Source organism: Punica granatum, chromosome 5 (genome assembly GCF_007655135.1).
Source record: "Punica granatum isolate Tunisia-2019 chromosome 5, ASM765513v2, whole genome shotgun sequence".
In the NCBI taxonomy this organism is placed as follows: Eukaryota; Viridiplantae; Streptophyta; class Magnoliopsida; order Myrtales; family Lythraceae; genus Punica; species Punica granatum.
The window spans coordinates 26,436,376-26,458,303 of NC_045131.1; the positions used below are offsets into that span (position 1 = coordinate 26,436,376).

The window sequence follows — 21,928 nt, forward strand, 5'->3', positions numbered from 1 at the left end:
CCCAAGGTTCAAGTTCAAATCTCCTCTGTTAAAAGCATTTGCTAATTATGTGCTCTTTAGCTTAGGCCTGGGGACAACGGCATCTGTAAACTATACTTAGCCTTTGGTGGTGTTGCCTTGATGAGGTCAGTGCTTGCACTGGTTATTCAGTTCGTTTGATATACTTGCGGTTGAACACGAGAGTCCGGTTATTGCATAAAGGGGGCGGCTTGGTCGCCACTACTGATACCCACTATATTACCTTTAAAAAAAATCCTCCAAAGATTAGGAAACAACTAGGTAGGCCTAGTAAAAAGAGGAAGAAAGTCCTAGAGGAACATGCTCACCCCCACAAGGTAAAGAGGAAGTTGAATTCCCCTAAATGTTCAAGGTGTGGATAGACTGGCTACACTAAAAGAAGATGCACTAGACAGCTGATAGCGGTTGAAGGTACTTCTAGAGGACAAGTTAGGAGTATGGAAGCAGAACAAATGAACATCACTAATGATAGTACTCCACCTCAGCCATCAAAGGCCTCTTAGAGATCACAACCATCTGAAGCACAACAATTACAGGTGATTTTGCTTTCTTTTTATATAATGCATGATATGTATGACCAACTGCAAACTAATGAAACATCGGGAAAGGAAAAGGAGTGGAGAGAGTTGTATAAGAGTTTTTGAAAATTCTGAACAATTTTTCATCCTCTCAATTTCCCTCCTATTCAAAGAAGTTCTAAAAAGTAAAAGTGACCATTTTTTTTCTTATTTATATCCTTGCTTCTATTATATATATAGACATATATTCAATTTTTGATGCCTAATAATATGGCATGAGGAAAAAATAAATTAGATTGTAATATATAGGTAAAGAAAATGTTGATCACGTAATTAATAACCATAAATGTTATTAGTTATAATAATTTTATTGGTTCTTTTTTATCACATAATGGTGAGGGTGGAATTTTTTTTCCCAAAAGGTGTTCGAACTGTATAGATACAAAATGATTTAGCTCAAACAGGTTGCATATATAGGAAGCATGCTTTCTTGACTCCCTTCGCCAATTAGTCAAATACTTGAGAGACCAGTGAAATTGATAGATATTTTGGTATTTTCGGGAAAAAAAAATATTCTCTAATGCTGCAACCATGACCTCAAAAATCCGGGTGACTTTTCATATTATATTATTTGAGAAATTTTTCAGCTAAGCAACTGGAGCTTTAGTGTTATTTTGTCATTTTTGAAAGTGTTGTGCTGGTATCGTACTCTAGTTTATTTACGTCGTAATCCAATTCATTAACTCTTCTGATAGTCGACTGTATATGCGTATTGTCAACTGCTTTGTGTACAAAACGATATGATATAGTCAATAGTACTCGCATGTAATCAACTGTCTGACTAGTTTGTTTTTTGGAGTACGACACAAATGAACTGAAGTACGACACGAGTACGACATGTTCAAAAAAGACAAAATAACACTGGAGCTCCAATGGCTTGACCGAAAAATCTCCCATTATTATCTATATATGCACTACAAATGCTTGTGAGAGAGTAATTTTACGAAAAACTAGTTGATATTCTGGTTCAGCTGGAGAAAAAAAAATGAGAATTGGTAGTCTTTTACAAACATCTAGATAATAGAATTTACACGTATTTTTCATCGAATTTTGATAAGATCTCTTGCATCAGCCACTTCACGTGAAAAAAGTCATGTTTTTATTCGCACTTTTAAGGACCTTTGCCTCCCCAAATCTAAATCCCGAGCCTGTTCCTATTTATCATTGTACCTTGTTTCACAAAAGCTTAGGTGAAAAGATCAAAATTTCATTCTCAGGACCAAACACAAACGACATAATAATCATAAGAAGTGCATCGTGCGGTGCAAATCATACGTAATTGTTCAACTCCTCTAATCGTGAAGTACTCGGTCCGCCTTATCTATTTACTGCCATCGCCCCATATTTGGGATGCATCCATTCTCTCATATGTTCACAGTTAATCAACTATACTAACTGTAAAAATTGTTGAGTCGGTTTCAGCTTCGACCCCGTATCTCGCCCTAAGAAACAGAATAGGAGAGTCGATGTGAAATGGAGCAGACCCGAATCTCAAAACCTTGACAGAAATTGTTTTAGCCTGAGCCCAATTGCTGCCCAGATCAAATCAACGAGCTGAGAAGATGCCCGGGGAAGCCCAGCCCAATGTTCTTGACCCAATAACTGCGACTCGTCATCGCCGAAGAATCGGATGAGCAATGGACAAGAACAGGACAGAACAAGTAGAACAAAAAATCTTGATCAAATAAAAGGTGGAATCAAATGGGCGAAAGGAAAACAGACTGATAGCGTGGAAATCAATTTTGCATATAACAATAATAATAATAATAACATATGAAATGTAAACACACCCAACATAATCAAATCAACATAAAAAGTCATTTTGAAAATCGTAATAATTAGAATTAGCAAAAACATAATTGGGCGGGAAAAAAAAAGAAGGGAAAATGGGAGATGTTGGGATTGGAGTGTCGGAACAGCCCTGTTCCTGTTGTTGTTGTTGTTGTTGTATTGGTTGGATTGTTCCGGATTTTGTTGCCTTTTCCCATCTCCCCATTGTTCATGTCGATAATCCTTTCCTCTTATCAACATCATCATCATACTCACTTTCCCATTTTCTGATATTATTATCCGTATTTTCATTATTATTGGAATTTAGTTTAATTTTATGGTTCGACTTCGACCCATGAAAAAAAAAATTGACCTTTCTTCCATTACCACTATTCTCCAATTGTTGGGCAATAATCAATCGTAATAATAATTTACAATTTTATTAATTTTTTTTTGTTAGGATTGGGATAGTTCTTGATGATTCCATATTCGATGATATTGATCCTCTTTCTTCGCCCTCACGATTTTGTGCGATTCCTCGATGATGATTTCTTTATATGATAGATAGATGTTGGGTTGGGGTTGATTTTGATGTTGAGAGGATGAATGAATCAATGAATGGGAGAGTTTGAGTCAAATCCAAACCCTAGCCTTGAGGAGGATTTCGTTGCCTTCCCCTCTCTCTCTCTCTATCTCCACTATCGCTTTGTTCTTCCTCTGTTTCTCTCTCTTGGGTTGTCGTTGGTTTCTTCGATTCCTAGGGTTTCCCTTTGCCGCCGCGGGTGCTGTTTCTGCGATCATGGAGGCGGGATCTGAAGACGCTCCCAAGATCGGGGAGCCGGCCAAGCCCAAGCGCCAGATGAAGACGCCGTTCCAGCTCGAAACCCTAGAGAAAGCCTATGCCAGTACGTTCACCATCTGTTTGATTTGATTTTCCCGTGCTTTGGTTTTGGTGTGAATCTCCGTTCTCGGTGTTGGAAAGATTGCTGCTTGATTATTTTTGTGATTCGTGTTGCTTGTTGTGATTGTTGTTGTTGCTGCTGCTACAGCGGAGACATACCCGTCCGAGGCGATGCGGGCGGAGCTGTCGGAGAAATTGGGACTCACCGATCGGCAGTTGCAGATGTGGTTCTGCCACCGGAGGTTGAAGGACAAGAACAACACTCCCGCCAAGAAGCCGCGTAAATCATCGGCGGCGGTTTCGGCGCCGGAGTACTCCAAAGATCCTGTCTTTGCTGAGCCGGAGCCGGGCAGTGGTTACGGTTCGGGGTCGGGGTCCGGTTCGGGGTCAGGGTCGGGGTCGGGTTCTAGCCCTTATGGTAGCAGGGAGTTGCAGAGGATGGGGTATGGAAGAGATGGAGATGATGTTGGTGTTGGGAGGAGGTACGGCGAGTCTCCTAGGACAATCATGGAGCTTAGAGCGATAGCTTGTGTGGAGGCGCAGTTGGGAGAGCCTCTGAGGGAGGATGGTCCGATACTTGGAATGGAGTTTGATCCCTTGCCACCTGATGCCTTCGGGGCACCTATAGGTAATTAATAATGCACGTTCCTTTGATAATTCATGTTAGTCTTGTATGCGAATTGACTATATTATGGATCGAGTATCACGTTTCCAGTGGCATCACCGATGGAATGTAATGAGTAGCTCCAGTTTAATCTGTGGATTTGTATTTACTATTAAGTAGAAATTGTTTTGGCGGATTTTTTATTGGTATTAAATGCTCTTGCACAACTGTTAAGGGGAGTAGAGATGGCTATAGAAGTGACCCTGGGAAAGAGAAGTTGCATATGGGCTTACTCATTGGAAAATGATTACCTCGGCTCGTGCATTTCAGTTTCTAATATTGCTAAAACTATTGTTGGTCTATCTAGGAAAAGATATTGCAATTTATGCTCTTGGGCATATATTATGATTACATCACTGCAGATTATGCTTCACTTGTTATGTCGATTTGAAATTTTTTGATGCTGTGACGTCGAATGTACTGTTAATTACCTTGTGGTTGATGAATAATATTTTTTCTTGGGTATTTACGTAGTTTGTGAGCATTGACATATAATACTGGTGCTTAAGATTAATGCTTCTGGCATCTTGATATTAGGACTAAAGTATTTGTAACTGAAATGATAGTTAAATGACCAGTGTTTCTTGTTCTTGGTTTGGTAGAATTTGGTAATTTGCATAGACAATTCTGTTGACTTTATCATGCTGTTTTTAATAGGTACGATGGAGGAGCACATACGTCCTGACCATTCATATGATAACAAATTATATGGGAGACGGGATGCTATATCAAATAAGGTTGGTTTCATTTATCTCTTTTAGCATTATATATATTATATTGATTTATTTGTAAGCTATTTTTATTTGACATGTGATTGCTGCTGTGTGTGTGTGTGTGTTATAACTTTTTCTTTTACCATGTTATAGATGTCAGTGGGTTCAAAGAGGTTGATGTTTCGGTCATTTGCAAAATGATTAGATATCATGAAGAAAACATGATTAATTAGTCTCGTCAGCACTGTGAACGTAATTTGGACAAAGGATTTTCTCTACATCTGAGATGCTCTTATGTGTTCTTTCTTTTCCCTCTGTAAAATAGATATAAGGATGCCAATATCAATGTACAGTTGGATTTAGGTAATGCTGCATCTGCTTTCTCATCACTGTCAAAGTTCTTTGAGAGTTAGTTTCAACTTCAGCTGTTGAGATGTCGTTTATGACAATTTTTTCTGTCATGGATTTTTTGGTTTTTATCTGTTATATATCTTTTTGTTTGGAATTTCTTGTCCATTACACCTGCACGTATGTTGGTTCCTTCTGTTCAATTTACATAAAATCGTTGATTGCTAGAGGCATTTACTTGCCATGTAGAACTGACACACTTTATTTTCTTGGCTTATCTTGATGGTAATTATTCTCAGGCTGTTGGAAGATCTGTGCACGAATATCAATTTCTTCACGATCAGCCTGGTATAAGATATAACACGCATGGGCAAGTTAGCCAAAACCATTTACATGATGTTGTGACTGATGGTCCATCTGCAAGAGCTCCATCATCTTCTCATGGGATACAGAAGCTGTCAAACACGCATGGTGTTCAGGGCCAGTTATTGCGTGTTTGCCGAGTCTCTCAAGAAGATAGGGAAGGGCCCGGTATTTCAGCATCTCCTGGATATGATGACCGCCTACAGCAAAGGGATCCTCTCACAAGCATGAGATTAAACTCTCCGCAGGGGGCATACCCAGTTAGTGGAGTTGAGAATTCGCTTGCGATATCTGATGGGAAAGTTTTCCACAATGACACTGGCTTGCATGCGGGGAAACGCAAGGTAATTTTAAAGCCTTAGAAGTAAATAGTAGCATCTCCGTGCCCCCTTTAAATGTGGCTTCCTTTGAATAAGCAATGACGCCTAAGTGTGTCTGTGTGTGTGTGTCTCTATATATATATATATTCCCAGAATGAAGAAGCTCGGACTGCTAGAGAAATTGAAGTGCATGAAAACCGGATACGCAAAGCACTTGAAAAAGAAAACATGATGAGGAGAAAGGTTGGTTTCATAACTAACATTGTTTAAGATTTTTCTGGAAAATGCTATACTAATGTTGTGCATCTCATTTGTCTAGACTGAGGAACGGATGAGGAAAGAGATTGAAAGATATGATCGTGAAAGACGAAAAGAAGAAGAAAGACTGGTGCGAGAAAAGCAGAGGGAGGAGGAGAGATTGCTGCGTGAACAAAGGAAGGAAATGGAAAGAAGAGAGAGGTTTTTGCAGAAGGAGTATATGAGAGTAAGAATTATAGCCACTGATTGTTGGTTGCAATCATTTCTTTGTTTTTCATGTTAATTATCCTTTATCCCTGTTCTCTTACCAATCACTTGGAATCATTATAAGGCTGAGAAAAAGAGGCAGAAAGAAGAACAGCGTAGAGAAAAGGAGGCTGAGAGACGAAAAGTTGCCATGGAGAAGGCCACTGCACGTAGAATTGCTAAGGAGTCGATGGAGCTTATGGAAGATGAGCAACTGGAACTGATGGAGTTGGCTGCTGCAAAGAAAGGATTGCCCTCAATTGTTCATCTAGATCACGACACCTTGCAGAACCTTGATATGTTTAGAGGTGAATATTATTGTGGCAATGCTCTTGAGTCATGAGTAGTTTTCCATGTCATGCATTAATATAAATTATACCTTTGTTGTTTGCATGGCTTAAGATTTGAAATAATCTGACTGGTCTTGGACGTTACGTAATGTTTTTAACTTAATTGCTTCATTTTGTTTTTATGAGAAAAATGTGAGCGTGAGCTAAAGCAATGCTAGTCATATAGGAAATTTGCTTGTAGCTGAGCTTCAGAAACAGTTCTTGTTTGCCCTTCATGAAATAAGTCCATATTTTGATTTAGATTTCCAATTCCTGGTGTGAAGAAGATTTGGCTACTTGGGTCCTATAATTTCTATTGGAGGATAGTTTTGAGTCCGGGAAGCCTGAAATTGTAATTTTTTTACAGAATGTGAAGTCGCTTCAGCCATCAAAGAAACAAGAATTGGGGTTATGATTTTAATACTGGAAAAAGTTGTCTGCTTTCAGCATAGAGGACCTAGATTTTTGCACAATTTTTGTTACAAAATAGATCATGTAGAATGCTGGTTGAATGTGCTGTCCTCTTCTTTTTCCGGTTGTTCCTTTTCATAATAACCACTTTTATTCGTTATCTTTTGTTTCGGTTCTGACGCGTATTCTGTTATGTCTTCAGATTCTTTGAGTGCCTTTCCACCACAGACAATACCATTAAAGCGGCCATTTGCTGTTCAACCATGGCTTAGTTCAGAAGAAAATGCTGGGAATCTTCTCATGGTATGCACATCGATTTTGGAAACGGATCTTCCAAGGAATTATTTTTAGAGTATTAGATGTCTGTTATTGCTTGACTTATTCTTGGCTGACTTTGCAGGCATGGCGATTCTTGATTACTTTTGCTGATGTTCTTGGCTTATGGCCATTTACTCTTGACGAGTTTGTTCAAGCCTTTCATGATTATGTGAGTGGCTCGTATCTGTGCATTAAAGTCATTCTGTACCGTTGCTTTTTTCTGTCTTAGATTTTTATACTATGCTTCTGCTTCACAGAATTCGAGGTTATTGGGTGAAATACATCTTGCTCTTCTTAAAGCAACCATTAAAGATATTGAAGATGTTTCAAGGACATCTGCTGCTGGATTAGGAACTAATCAAAATGGTGCTGCCAATCCTGAAGGCGGACATCCGCAGATTGTTGAAGGGGTATAGTTTATTATGTTCTTTCCTGAGGTTCTTTCGTGAGATAAAAGTTCTTAGTATTGTTGTGCCAATTAGTGAAATCATTAACTGATGTTTCCTTTTTTTTTGTCTTAGGCATATGCTTGGGGCTTTGACATACAGAAGTGGCAGAAGCACTTAAATCCATTAACTTGGCCAGAAATTTTCCGGCAATTAGCACTTTCTGCTGGGTTTGGCCCACAGTTGAAAAAAAGGACTGTTGTGCAGCCACACTTGCAGGAGGGTGATGAGGTTAGTTTTTCTTGAGCTCCTCTGTGCTCAATTAGAAAGTTTGATGATATCTTCTAAAAATAGTGAACAGAATTTTCATTCGTCCAAGTCTTTTCATTGTCGATATAGATCATTTACTTTCACTTCTGTTGCAGGTTAAAGATTGTGAAGACATAGTGTCTACTTTACGCAGCGGTTCAGCAGCTGAAAAGGCACTTGCTATCATGCGGGAAAAAGGTTTATTGCTTCCTAGAAGATCTAGACATCGTTTGACTCCTGGAACCGTCAAATTTGCTGCATTTCATGTTCTTTCACTTGAGGGAAGCAAAGGGTTGACAGTATTAGATTTAGCTGACAAGATTCAGGTGAGTGAAGTTTTTATTTTGTTCGAGTTAGTCTTATCATCACTTCTCTGAGACTTTTCCCTTTTCTTTTCTTTTCTTTGTTAAGAAATCTGGTCTCAGGGATCTGAGTACAAGCAAGACTCCAGAAGCTTCCATATCTGTTGCCTTGACAAGGGATACTAAGCTTTTTGAGCGAATAGCTCCTTCCACTTACCGTGTACGTGCAGCTTATAGAAAGGACCCAACTGATGCTGAGGCCATACTATCAGAAGCCCGAAAGAAAATTAGGATATTTGAAAATGGGCTTTTAGCTGAAGAAGATGCTGATGAAGTAGAAAGAGATGATGACGCCGAAAGGGATGATGATGCAGAAAGAGATGAAGATGCTCAAAGAGATGAAGAATCTGAGGGTGATGTCGATGAGGATCCTGATGCTGATGATATAGCTGCACCTTTGGGCGTCATCAAGGAAGATGATCAATATAATCAAGAGAATGAACTTCCAGTTATAAAAGAAGAGGAGCCCATGCTCAATGACGGGATGAACATGGAAAATGAGAATGGGAGAGACTTTATTTCATGCCCTGTGAATGATTTCAAGGACACTGCCGAGCAATGTGGAGATGGTGAAGGCATTGATGATAGTAAAGATCAAGAAAATATGGAGATTGATGAAAGCAACTCAGGGGAATCATGGGTTCGTGGACTCACAGAAGGAGAGTATTCCCATCTCAGTGTTGAAGAACGGTTGAATGCCCTTGTTGCTCTAATTGGTGTTGCTAATGAAGGAAACTCAATTCGTGCTGTTCTGGAGGTAGATTTCTTTCTTCTTTTGAAGCTATGCTCTTTTACGTTTGTGTTTCCTCATAATACTTCAAATGTGGAAGGATTAGGCATGTCTATCAGTACCAAGAGAAATTCTTTTGCTTAACTAACGGTATCGAGAAATATTGATAAAAGCTCATTAAGCATTATCCCCCATAAGCCTAAAGTGGATGTCATTAGTTACTGCTTGGTCAGTTAGTTGCACAATGTTCTAAACTGAAAGAGACATTATTCTAAGGTTTGTGGTTGAGTGCTTGACTGAGTTGTACTCTGTAGTGTAACGTTTGATCTCTCTCTCTCTCTCTTATATGCACATTTCAATCAAATCCTCTGCAGGATCGATTGGAGGCAGCAAATGCTCTTAAAAAGCAGATGTGGGCAGAGGTGCAGCTAGATAAGTCTCGTTTGAAGGATGAGTTCATCTCTAAATTGGACTTATCATCTTTTACCGGGGGAAGAACCGAAGCCCAAGTTCGGGACTTTTCTGTGGATGGCAACCAAAGTCCATGGCCTGCCGCAGACACAAAAAACACTGAGGCTTCACTGAGCTTAGCAGAAGACCATAAACTGTTGCTTGGTCCACAGGCTGGTGTTCAGAATGACCCCAGCAACCTGTCAACTGATAGGGCCTTAGTTGTGGTACAGGATCCATCAGGAGTTCCTGACAACTCCAATCATAATGGGTATGTCTCAAGAAGGTCACGATCTCAATTAAAGTCTTACATCGCCCAAAGGGCAGAAGAGATCTACGTTTACAGGTCGCTGCCTCTTGGTCTAGATCGGAGGCGGAATCGGTACTGGCAGTTTGTTGCATCCTCATCAAGAAATGATCCTGGTTCTGGGAGGATATTTGTCGAGCTAAATAATGGGTCTTGGAGGCTTATAGACTCTGAAGAGGTGAGCTTACTTGTTTCTTTCGTGATTCAGTATGAATACTATATATGATTCTGCTATTCATAAGGAGGTCTTCTCCTCTAGCTCGCTTTGCCTTTCCATGAGCGTCCATGCTAACATCATCCTAGTCAATAGAAAATAGGAAATTGAGGGGAAAATTCTCCTGCCATATTTTCACTTCTTTTCCTCACTTAAACTATTCACCCTTCTATCTTAATTCAGCTGTTTTTAGCTCTCTACCCGTTCTCTTATTGCTCTTCTTGGATTTTCTTTAGAAGTTTTCCTCTTTTTTTTTTCATTGTTTTAAATTTTTAAACAAAAATTGTCCCATCTCTTAGTGGTATTTTCTGCATTAGGCCTCAATCCTTCACCAGCATCTCTTTCTTTCTTGTCCTTGCACAATGAATACTATAGTATTCTCATATAAATCGTTTGAAAGAAAGCCAGGATGCCTGCAACTGGGCTTCATGGTCTTTATGAATACCTTGTTGAAATGGGAAAAATGAAAGTGTCATCTATCAACAAAGTCCATGCGTAAGGGGGGTCCCTCATCTTGTTATGTGTTTTGATTGGTGACATCCATCTTATTTCTCCCTCATCTGTTTACATGTATCATTCATCTATTGTCTCTCTAATGCAGGCATTCGATGCTCTCTTAATGTCTTTGGATGTGCGTGGAATTAGAGAATCACATCTGCGTGTAATGTTGCTGAAGATTGAGAAGCTCTTCAGGGAGAACGTTAGGAGGAGTTTAGAGTCCGCCCCGCAAATTAGAAGCTCCGTTAAAAATGAGGCTGTGGAGATGGACTCTAGTCCTGATTGCCGAGGTGTTGGTAGCCCCAGCAGTATGGTTTGTGGGTCAAGCCACGACATCTCAGAGGCATCATCTTCTTTCAGGATTGAGATTGGGAGGAATCAGTTTGAGAAAAAGGCTGCTCTGAGAAGATACCAAGATTTTCTGAAGTGGGCCTCGAGAGAATGTAGCAACTCATTCCCAATTGGTGCCATGAGAACTGGAAAGAGGAGATCTGATCCCGTATTATTCATCTGTGATAGTTGCCTGGATACTTATTTATGCGAGACGAAGCATTGCTTTTCTTGTCATGCGACAATTGCCGATAATTTTGATTTTTCACGTCATGTTATGGAGTGTGAAGATAGGAGAAAGTTGGATCAGAAGGACGGTCATGTTTTGGTGTCGTCTGTTCCCCTCGGGATCAGGTTTCTTAAGGGTCTGTTAGCATATGTTGAGGTTAGTATTTCGCCAGGAGTTTAACTATTGCCAGTCTGTTAATTATCCCACCAGTTATCTTGAGAATGAGCGACTAAAGGCTAATAATTTTTTGATTATGTTCTATCTGCAGGTTCTAATTCCTCCAGAAGCTCTCCAGTCATTTTGGACAGAGGACCTCCGGAGAAGTTGGGGTATGAAGTTGAGTGCTTTTTCATCCCCTGAGGAATTCTTGCAGGTATGGCTGTCAATATTCATACCTATCCATGAATAATCTTTATTAAGGGTCTTGTTACTCCAATTATGTGATGAACCGTGATTTGCTATATTGGTATCCAAACTTCTCCTGTATGAACTGTCTACTCTCTCCACTCCTACTCTCTCCACTCCTTCGCACTCTCTTCCCTCTCTTCTTTCAACTGGCTACTTGCATTTTAAATGTTTAATATTCAAGTCTTAATCGAATATCACCTATGCATGTTATCTGCCTTTTCCAGTGCTTCTATTGATTTTTAAAGTAATCCTTTTTGCAGATGTTAACTCTGCTGGAGGGTGCTCTAAGGAGGGAGTACTTGTCTCCAGAGTTCGAGAGTACAAGGGATTTATTGAGCTTGGCCGAGAGCTCTGTGCAAGACTATTTTGATCTAGAACATGTTTCTGTGCTTCCTTGGATCCCACAAACTATTGCTGCATCAGCTTTAAGGCTTTTGGAACTGGAAAGCTCTATAATCTATGTAAAGCCAGAGCAACCTGAGTCTCGTAATGTTGACTCAGTCAGAGAGGAAACTGTAAGCTTCCTTATCCCTTAAGTATTATTTTACCTTGATAATATTATGACTTGGGGAACTTGAATACAACTTAGGGGGGGATGTTTCGAACTTTCTATTTTTGGAATGGAATATTTATGGAATTTTCATGAATTGGATCAAACCTTATTCCATGGTATTTACATGAGATTCCTCTTTCTTAAGCAAGTCCTCAATTCCCTGTTGAGAAAATCGTAAAGTTGTTGGAATGTCGTACTGCCTAACAGTCAGGAATGGATCTAAATGATCAGTCAGATGTCATGTATATGTAGACTGTAACTTCTTGTGTTCCTGATTATTTCATCATGGCTTGTATGGGGAGGCAATTGAGCTGAGTCAATGTAAGTTACTAGGTTTTCATGCTCTAAGTGTGCTTTTAGGCTCGAAAGCTGATGAGTGCCATGAGCACGCACAAACTAGTGGAGGTCAGCCTCTTTCTTTGGTGACTCTCCTGGGAACCAAGCTCACCATTAGTAAAGCTCCAAATCGAGTACTTTTGCTGAATTGCAAGTTGATGCATAACTTTTCATTGTCACCAGGTACAGAGACTGCCGCTGAAACCTGTGGTGCTCAAGAGTGCGAAAGTCGACCTGCCTGAGGGAGACCAAAGAATTTACTTGAAAGGGAATCCTGGTGAAGTCAGCAATGGACGAAAATCAAACAAACGTGGAAATGTGGCCCGTGACAGGACCAGCGGCAAGAAGTGGCAAAGGAGGTCTTCAGCTGCTAGATCCGATGTTAGCGGCAGACGGAATGCTCGGAACAGTGAGAACTTACTGAGACAGCAGCAGGGAAGAACACAACTCGCCCAAGGAGGCAGCTATGTTCGGGGTCGGAGGACAGTGAGGAAGAGGAGAGCAGAGAACAAGGTTGGGGAGCAGGCATTGTTGGGACATATGGGAGCAGACACAGCTGGGGTGGGCTCAAGAAGATTGAACGAGGCCTGGCACCATGAACCAAGGTATCCGGCTCATGTAGAGGAGGCTTCGGTGAACAGTGATAGTGTGGAGGACGATGAGAACGATAACGAGAATGAGAATGAGAATGAGGCAGTGATGGGCTATGATATCGAGGGGAACTGGGGGGAAGGGTATGCTGGGACATCAAATGGGTGGAATAGGAACTTCATGAAGGAGGAACCGGGCGAGGAGGAGGAAGAGGAGGACATGGGTGTCTCCGAGGAGGAAGAAGATTATAACGAGCTTGAGGAAGAAGACACGGGGCAGGGTTTTGGGGGCACTATGGATATGAGGGGTGATGTCGAGTATGGTGGGTTGGAGCCCATGGAGAATGATGATGAGGACGACGAAGAGGAGGAAGGTTCGGAAATGGCGGGGTCAGAAGACTACAGCGAATGAGAGGGAACATTATGGCTTTCGAGCTTCGATTCGGTGGTTACTGTAGAAGATGATATAGGTGGAAGGAAACAGATTTTAGTGAGTTTCCCCTTAGATTACCTTTCTCTCTTTTTTTCTAATAGTTTTTTTGAGTTGTACGGGGAAGAACAAATAATGTATCAAATGATTCAATTGTTTGGGGAAAAATGAAATGAGGCCAATAGTTTTAGCCTTTTAGTTCAGTTTGTATTGAGATCAAATTGGTGAACCAAACTATTCCTCAAAAGTATAATCTCAACGGTATTAGAAGGTACATTCAATTTATTTTGGTTTTATGATAAGATCAACCCTACAAAAGTTGGTGTTAACGATATAATTAAAACATGCGTCTTTTACTATCAATATAATAATAATAATAATAATAATAATAATGAAAGTCGAGACATGGTACTCGGCCCGATGGCTTGAGAGTGACCGGACGACTGTATGGAATCTTCTCCTTTTCTTTTCACTTTTTTATATTTTTATAATTATTTGGAAACTCAATTTTTCAAATAAACATAATTTGTAAGATATGATAATTTTCTGAATATTTTTTTTGAAATTTAAGTTCTTCTTACCAATATGATCTTATAAGATACAGTTATTTATAGGAGTTAGGATATTTCATATTTTATTTGAAAACTTAATTTTGCATAATAAGTACGATTGACAAGATGTGGTAATAACTTGATATGTAAATGAATTTTTGTTAATGTATTTTCCGTGCAGAAGATTCACACCTCATCTTCTTATGAGGGTAAGAACGGGGGTCCAAACCATATGCACACAATCCCCTTAAACCCAATTGGGTTGGGTTTGGTCCTTGGGCTTATAAGAAATTATAACTTGCGGGGATATCTCCAAAAATAAGAAATTCGCGGTGGGCAGACTGATGGCGGATTGGACTCGAAGCTTCATCTCTATAGCTTTGAGCTATACGTTCGGAGAACCTCGAAGCTGGAAATGAATCCTAAGAGATTGTGAAGTAATCAGAACATTATATCAGGTAGTTAATCTCTCATGTTTTCACATTAAGTTGATTGAAGTTTTCCTAGTACAAAGAATATTCTGGCAGATCCATGTCTATATACATGGTTTGTATTTTTCGATTGAAAGATAAAATTCTCTATCAAGAATTGGATATGATCCTTGCAAAAGTAAAGCTAAATAAAAACAAGTTAAGATATCTTATCATCTAAAATTAAACAACCAATACATATCTATAATATAAATTGAACTTTTTATGCTCAAATATGATTAAAAATTGGCATTTCTCCATCAACAATTATTTTTCAGCTCTTACCGTATATTTCCAATATTTGCAGACACAGCTAGATAATAATAAATAAAAAAAAACTACTTATTTTGAACCATCTAAAGAAACAAGCTATATATCTTAGCATAATTTTTCGAACAAATATAATTGATTAATTGAGACAGAGAAAGGCGTAAAGCTGACCAGCGAAATAGAAAATGCCTGACATTGACCAAAAGGAAAAGGAAAAAGTCTAACAAGCTATAAAACAAAATCGACTAAAAGTTGCGGATAGTTTATAAAAAATTAATGAAACCAGAATAGATGGAAGCACATCTATGATGTAACATCGGAAATTTTCACTTTGGATGATACAGTATATATTATATATGTTGGGATAGGATTTCGGGCGCCTACTTGATACGGCCCATGAGGTCTCGCTACCTGAGCGAGACCCAGCGAGGCCCAAGTAAGAGTTATAATATGAATTTTTCTACAACATCAAGATACACTTCATAATATATCCAGATATGAGAAACGAAAATATACCGAATATCTCGTCATGGTGATAACGCAATCTATTTCTAAACCCTCTATAAATACATGTGTTTACATGTTTTTAAGATTTATCAACAATTCATTATTTTTTCCCATATTCACGGTTAAATTGGACACCACCTCCAATCTCCCATAGTGCCGGTGTTCGAGGCTAAACATGAGCTATGGATCAAGTTTCTTCATCAACGAGACACACGTGAATCACTCGCGATTTAGATCCGAATTTGTGGTCCTAACAATATATATGTATCGACATAGCCAACATATATTTTGTGTGTGTGTGTGTGTATGAATGATTAGGAAGCTTTGGATCACAGTACATTATCCTCAATGAGCAGGGGTGGATTTAGAACCCAAAGCTAGTAAGTGCAAATGTACAATTTTTTTTAATCTCATAAAATATTAATAATTTATAATTCCAAAATAATGTTAGAGTATTGTAAATAAAAAGGTACATAAAAGCTCAATCACTTAAATTTGGACATATTCAAACATTTTACAGTCGTTTTCTCTGAGATTTGTATAATTTTATTTTAGGGGTTATGATTAATCTTAAAAGTAAAATACAATGGAAACCTAAAATTTTTCCCAATAGCGTGACGGTTTTCTCCGATGAGCACTTGACGCCAACAGCATGGTGAGAGGACAGGGCGCAGGGCGCAACTCGCACTCACAAAAGAAGTTTAACAGAAGCAAGGAGACAATGAAAAAGAGCAAGTTGATGGCCAAGAGAGCGCAAGGAAAAGAAAATTGTTAAATTGTCATTTAGAATATAAATATAGCACAGTAGCATTTGTATATTTACTATATGGTAAATGTTCAAATGTTGTAGATTTGCAAATAAATATTTATGTAATCAATATATTCTAAATCTATATTTTGTAAAATATTTCATACAAAATTTGCGAAACTTTCTCATGATTAGTAATTATTTAATGTTGTCAATTTTCTATGTGTTTTTTTTTTGTGGATAGGTAGTGCTTTATTAATCATCAAAACTGTAATTACAAAGTGTACCACAAATCCAAACTAACGCCAAAACAACTGCAAAAACATAACATGCATAGAGTATGAACTAATGAAGAATTTAACGCTCTAAAGAAAAACCTAGGCAGCAAAGTAATATTCATTTTCATCATTGTAATGATCTCCTCAACTAAGTTAATTACGAGCCCTCTATGCTTATTGAGGAGTCTCTGATTCCTTTCAATCCACACCCCGTATATAAAGACCGACCAGAAAAGCATCAAAATTATAACATCCAACTTCTTTCCCTTCAAGGAGCAGACCGAGTTAAATTCCGATGTCCAACTTGTTGAATATCTGCTGACTCTAATTCTCCAGAGACCACTAAACCAAATAGGGCTAGTGACTTGACAAGAAAAGAAGAGATGATCTCTATTTTTCTCTTACTGCCCACAAAATTCATTCTCCATGTCCAATTGAACACCCCATGAAACAACTCTATTCTTGGTACTTAGCCCGTCCAACGTACACAAAGCCAAGCAATAAAGGATGCATTGGGAATATTTCATGAAAACCAAATGGCTTTTTGCCATGGGACACAAGCTCTCACAAGTCTGAGGTTAGCCCATAAACTTGGTATAATATTTTTTTTTGACTTGTTGGGAAGCCACCATAACTGGTCTTATTGCTCCAATTGCAAACTTTCAGCTAAGGACTAAATCTACAATCCTTGAGAGTCATTGCTCCTTGGCCAACACCATCTAATTCCCCGCTACAATATGGAACAAACCTTATCCTTCTCTTCAATAACAGGGAAGCATTAATGTCAATCTGCTCCTTTCCTTCTTTTCTCTCTCCCCCCAAACTATCATAGCATCAACAATCATCATCCATTGGCAGGAATCTGAGCTTTAGCAATTGCTTCATACGCGTTCATGTGAATATTGGAACCTTTCCATCTTGGAGACGATTTCTTTGCAGTCTCCCCCACCAAATACAAGCTCTGCTGCTTAGGTCATAAACGACTATCAACCTGGCATCAGAAATCCACTCCAAGAACCCCTCAACACTCGTGTTTCCTTTCAAAATTTGGATTCTTTACCAACAATAATCCTTTAGCTCTCACATATATCATCTTCTTCCACGAGAACTGCTAATCCGATTATACCCGCCATCTTCATCATCATCACCGAAATGGAACCCATAAGGAGCGCATCAAGCGGAAGGTAACTTACTAGGAACAACTTGCTGTGTTGAGCCTCCATCTTCCTCATCCCAGTTGCTGCAATTCATGAAAGCATCAAGCATACACCCTCTGTTCTTCGATGAGAGGACGTTTGTGACTTGCTTTGTTCGCCTGTTCAGATTTAGGCGAGTTCCTACTTTGATATCAGCTGATAACTGACGCAGCGAGGATCCTGATAACACGCTTAAATCTTCGTTTAAACGATAAAAGATAACACGAACTAAGTTCATAGATATATAATCTGATAATTGATGATCAGTTTTGATAAGATCCCCAAAATGAGGATTACAACTCTTATACATACTAGCAACCCTCTAGAACCTCCCTCATTAACTCCAATTACCATCCAAGGTCAATAAAAAGTATTAACCACATCATTTAAAATCAAAATAAGCAAGATATATTAAGCAACCCACCTTAATCCGAATTTAGTCTACCAAACATAACGAAAGGGTCAACACTTGCTTCTCCTATTTCATATATTAAATATTTGACTTCTTCTCCCCATCAGTATTAGTATTTTAATGGGCCTACGCTCCTCTTCAATTTAGACCGTAAAATTTGGACTACTCACAAAAAAGACTTTGATCATTTTTAAAGTTATCTCCATACCGTGAAAATACCTCATCTTTCCTTTCCACGTAACGAGAACCTAATCTTGTTTTATCCATAATCGACTTACTTAAATTCACCGTCTTGCAGCTTGCATGACCAAAATAACCTCCACACCATCATTTATGATAAAAACATAAGATCATTGTTCTTTAAGAACAAGCCTGTGCTCAGCATTAGTTGATGAATCTTCACATGAAATGGAGCTTCTGCATTATCTTACTGCTTTCCCAATTTCTTGTTCCATTACCCATATGATCAGCTAAAAATTTTAATTTTCCTTTTCCTTTTCCTACTTCACGAAAGTAATTAAAAAAACCACCCTATAATATTAAACAAGAGGGAGATCGAAAATAGGTCTTGATTGATGCACGATCATCATATCCACTATGCTCTCCTCATAAATTGTAGAAGTAACCGCAGCATTTGATTTACATATCCAACTCGAACTGGCCCTGAACTTCATAGGGAAATAGACTTTTGCCAAATTATTACCCCAAATAATTAGAACTTTGAAATTAGTCATGTGCTTCAATGAACTCCACAGGAAAGTGTCCAAGGTTCCGCATAAGTGGAGGTAAAGATGTCGCAATTCGCTGAGAGTAGATATAGATGGGATGGCCCAGTCAAGGACTAAATATTCAATTACTATTATTCATACACTCTGAATGAGTGACAATCAATTAAAATGCATGCAAGTGAGAACCGCTTACATGCATTTTTATTGGATACTACACCGTCACTTGACTGAACGATACTCACTGAATATTTACTCATTAGGAATTTCCAACTAGGGTCTTACTAAAGCGTAAAGGACGAACTCGAACTATTCACACAGAAAACACACACCTAAGATTTAAGGAGAAAAAAATCGCAATTTTCTTTATTTGCTAGCTAAAGAAAATAAGACGAAATTGAGATGAAATCCAAATAAAGATGTACAAGAAATTTTACAGGAGATAATTAGACATAAAGGAGTTTTAAGTTGAGAGTATCATCTTACAACGAATCCGGTTATCATCTTAGTAATAGTTTAGTATGTTAAGAAAATTGAAGCACTTAAATTTTTTTTTCACTTATATTGATATAAAATAAGTATATTTGATTTCCAATTTTGCATGATGAAGAGATGGGACTGGTGAACTTGCCGGTAGTAAAGTGATTGATCCGTTCAAAGATTCTATACCGCTATAATGATCAATTAAAATATATAAAAACCAGTTTACCAAAATACATATAAAAACCAGTAAGCAAAACAAACAAGCACCATACAACCATCTTCTTAGTTTGAATTTAGTTTCGGAATAAAATTATTAATCTACCTAACTCTATTATACTTTAAGAAAATGAAGACGAAATAGGTAAAAAAATTTATTATTAAAGAATTTATTATAATAATGAATAAGAAAAATTATGTGAGAGATTTATTATGAAAATGAAGAAAAAATAAAATAGTGATGAATAATTAGGAGAATTTAATATTAAAAAATTAATTGTAATATTAATTAAAAAATATGTAAGAACATTTATTATTAAAATAAAAAAAATAAAAAGCAACGATTGTGATATTAAATTAAGAAAAAAATAAATTAGAATGATTATGTTTTAAAATCTGACTGTTCCATTATAATGAGTATCATTAATTATTGTATTAAAAATAAACAAACTCTCAATTTTCGAATAAAGATCGCATAACTTCTTGAAAAATTTTCGATCACATATAAAATTTACACTCGTTTATGAACTTCTCTGATGAATTGGTAGACTTCCAAATACTAGAATTTAAAAAAAAAAATCTCAAAATACATAACAAAAATTATAATTAACAAATAAATTAAAATGTGCGAATTTTTCTATACATCGCACACATCTGCACCTTCCTACATCTGGAATAAAACTTAAAAGTCGAAGTTTTCAGTTATAAAGCTCCAAAAACTTGGGAAATTAGTAGTCGGAGGGAGCTCCCATATGTAAGCCTACGTGCAAAATTTCGCCTATTGAGGCCTCCGCTGGTTCCAAATCTCGGTAACGGAGCAACGGAATCCATGAAGTTGGCAACTGAGGATTGAAGAAATAAACCTATTCAGATTTGCAGAGGAACTGTTTTAATATATTACAACAGGACGAAAATTCTCAAGAACCCAACAATTTCTTGATCCCAGCCTTCTGCTCGGAAGTCAGCCTAGCCGGGAACTTGATATCAAACTTGATCCTCAAGTTACCCCTCTTGGAGGGCTCCTTCGGCAAAGGCATGCCTTCTCTCGGCACAACCTCCTCGTAGTTCGGGTGGATCACGTTATTGATCGGTATCGTCAGACTCCTTCCGTCGAGCGTGGTCAGGCGGACCGTGTAGCCCGTGAGAGCCTCAGCGAGCGATATCTTCTGGGTCACAACCAAGTCGTTGCCTTCGCGAGTGAAGGTCTTGTGGGGCTTCTCATCGATTATGAAGATGAGGTCTGCAGCGATCCTTCCAGGTTGCTCTGACCCTTTCTCCGGGAAGGTAAGTTTCGTGCCCTTTTTCCATCCGGGCTTGACGTCTATGGCTAGAAATTCCTCAACCGGCATAGTCTTCCTGCACACAAAACACCAACAAACATCAGCAACCGAAACAGCAATTCGACTTTGTATGTATCGAGAAACAGTACGATTGCGGATTGATCAACTGACCCGCTCGCGTCGGCAATCTCCCTGGTGATCTTAAGCTTCTTCGTCGTGCCCTTATAGAGCTCCTCGAGGCTGCAAGGCAGGGTGTTCTCCACCGGAGGGGCCTTACGCAGGCCTTGACTCATTGGTCGGCCTTCCCCAAACGACCCAAATATATCATCCCCGAACATTCCCCCGAACGACCTTGTCACGCCGCCCCTCATGCTGCCTCCGCCACCCATTCCCCCAAACGGGCTCGACGAACCAAAGAACTCTGCGAATATGTCGTTGGCATCCCGGGGATTGAATCGGAAGACATTGGGCCCATCTCCCGTCTGGAAGAAGGTGGCCCCGACGCCTGGCCCGCCGGCACCGGGGGGCGGGACCTGGCCCTTGAGGCCTTCTTCTCCGTACTGGTCGTAGACAGCCCTTTTCTGCGGATCACTTAAAACCTGCAACCAATCGAATACATCGCATGTGTTATTCAGAACCATGAACAGAGATTAACTCCAAAAAGGAAAAAAGTTGGCTCCTTAGACAACACTCTGCTTCTGCTCAAAAATCAGTTTGAAAGATCATATATTGAATTCAAGAGCAGTTTGAGGCCCAAACAAACCAATGAGCGGAATTGATTTGAAAGATCAACAAAGGTACTTTTTCAGGTAAAGAAAAGATGGAGGTAAGACGGAAGAGGGTCGTCGGGTCGGGGAGCTTACGTCGTAGGCTTCGGAGATCTGCTTGAACTTGGCCTCGGCTTCCTTCTTGTTGTTGGGGTTCTTGTCGGGATGCCACTTCATGGCGAGCTTCCGGTACGCCTTCTTCAAGTCCTCGTCTGTCGCGTTCCTGTCCACCTGCAGCACCTTGTAGTAGTCCACCCCCATCACTTCCTCCCTCGTCTCTTCCTTCTTCCTCTTCTCCTCGTCTTCTTCTTCAACAAATCAAGAATGTCAGTTGTTGGGTATAGCAGAATTCAATGCGATTGCGTTGGGTAACGGAGCTGTTAATGTGATCGAGGCGAAGCAGCTATGTCTATGTATCTGTATTATATAGCAGATGATTGGGGCGGGGGAAGGAAGAAGATGTCGGAAGGAGGGAAGGATTTGTCTGGAAGAGGACGAAGAAGGCGGGGGAAGGAGACGAAGGTTGTCGAAGTTACCAGATGCTGCTCGAATCTTTCCTATACCCGGTCGGATTCCTTATATGGTATATGGGCCAACAATGGGTCTGGTCGGCCCACTGGTTGGCGCGCGCGCGCACACATATATATATATATATA

General features: G+C 39.2%; 2 protein-coding genes across 2 annotated transcripts; one reads left to right on the plus strand and one right to left on the minus strand.

The window, feature by feature from the left end:
• Positions 1 to 2,433: 2,433 nt before the first annotated feature.
• Positions 2,434 to 13,643, plus strand: LOC116206913 (homeobox-DDT domain protein RLT1). Its single transcript, XM_031539748.1, has 18 exons — positions 2,434 to 3,271; positions 3,416 to 3,895; positions 4,589 to 4,668; positions 5,292 to 5,699; positions 5,829 to 5,918; positions 5,995 to 6,159; positions 6,265 to 6,487; positions 7,122 to 7,222; positions 7,320 to 7,406; positions 7,495 to 7,647; positions 7,759 to 7,914; positions 8,049 to 8,258; positions 8,344 to 9,051; positions 9,399 to 9,959; positions 10,597 to 11,208; positions 11,321 to 11,425; positions 11,721 to 11,975; positions 12,533 to 13,643. The coding sequence occupies exons 1-18, from the start codon at positions 3,166 to 3,168 to the stop codon at positions 13,349 to 13,351; spliced, it is 5,319 nt and encodes a 1,772-aa protein (XP_031395608.1). The 5' UTR covers positions 2,434 to 3,165; the 3' UTR covers positions 13,352 to 13,643.
• A 6,182-nt stretch (positions 13,644 to 19,825) lies between these two features.
• On the minus strand, positions 19,826 to 21,819 carry LOC116206732 (dnaJ homolog subfamily B member 13-like). Its single transcript, XM_031539524.1, has 3 exons — positions 21,369 to 21,819; positions 20,677 to 21,104; positions 19,826 to 20,581 (listed from the first exon to the last, which is right to left on the minus strand). Exons 1-3 carry the CDS (start codon positions 21,531 to 21,533, stop codon positions 20,143 to 20,145), a joined length of 1,032 nt encoding a protein of 343 aa, XP_031395384.1. The 5' UTR covers positions 21,534 to 21,819; the 3' UTR covers positions 19,826 to 20,142.
• Between the last annotated feature and the right edge of the window lie 109 nt (positions 21,820 to 21,928).

What these genes read in the sequence shown, in the direction of transcription:
- LOC116206732 (XM_031539524.1), bottom strand. Translation starts at nt 21,533, where the DNA reads ATGGGGGTGGACTACTACAAGGTGCTGCAGGTGGACAGGAACGCGACA. An exon ending in AGATCTCCGAAGCCTACGAC is followed by an intron (nt 21,105 to 21,368) that starts GTAAGCTCCCCG and finishes GATTGGTTGCAG; the next exon opens with GTTTTAAGTGATCCGCAGAA. An exon ending in GAGATTGCCGACGCGAGCGG is followed by an intron (nt 20,582 to 20,676) that starts GTCAGTTGATCA and finishes TTTTGTGTGCAG; the next exon opens with GAAGACTATGCCGGTTGAGG.
- LOC116206913 (XM_031539748.1), top strand. Translation starts at nt 3,166, where the DNA reads ATGGAGGCGGGATCTGAAGACGCTCCCAAGATCGGGGAGCCGGCCAAG. An exon ending in GAACCTTGATATGTTTAGAG is followed by an intron (nt 6,488 to 7,121) that starts GTGAATATTATT and finishes TTATGTCTTCAG; the next exon opens with ATTCTTTGAGTGCCTTTCCA. An exon ending in GTCTGTTAGCATATGTTGAG is followed by an intron (nt 11,209 to 11,320) that starts GTTAGTATTTCG and finishes TTCTATCTGCAG; the next exon opens with GTTCTAATTCCTCCAGAAGC.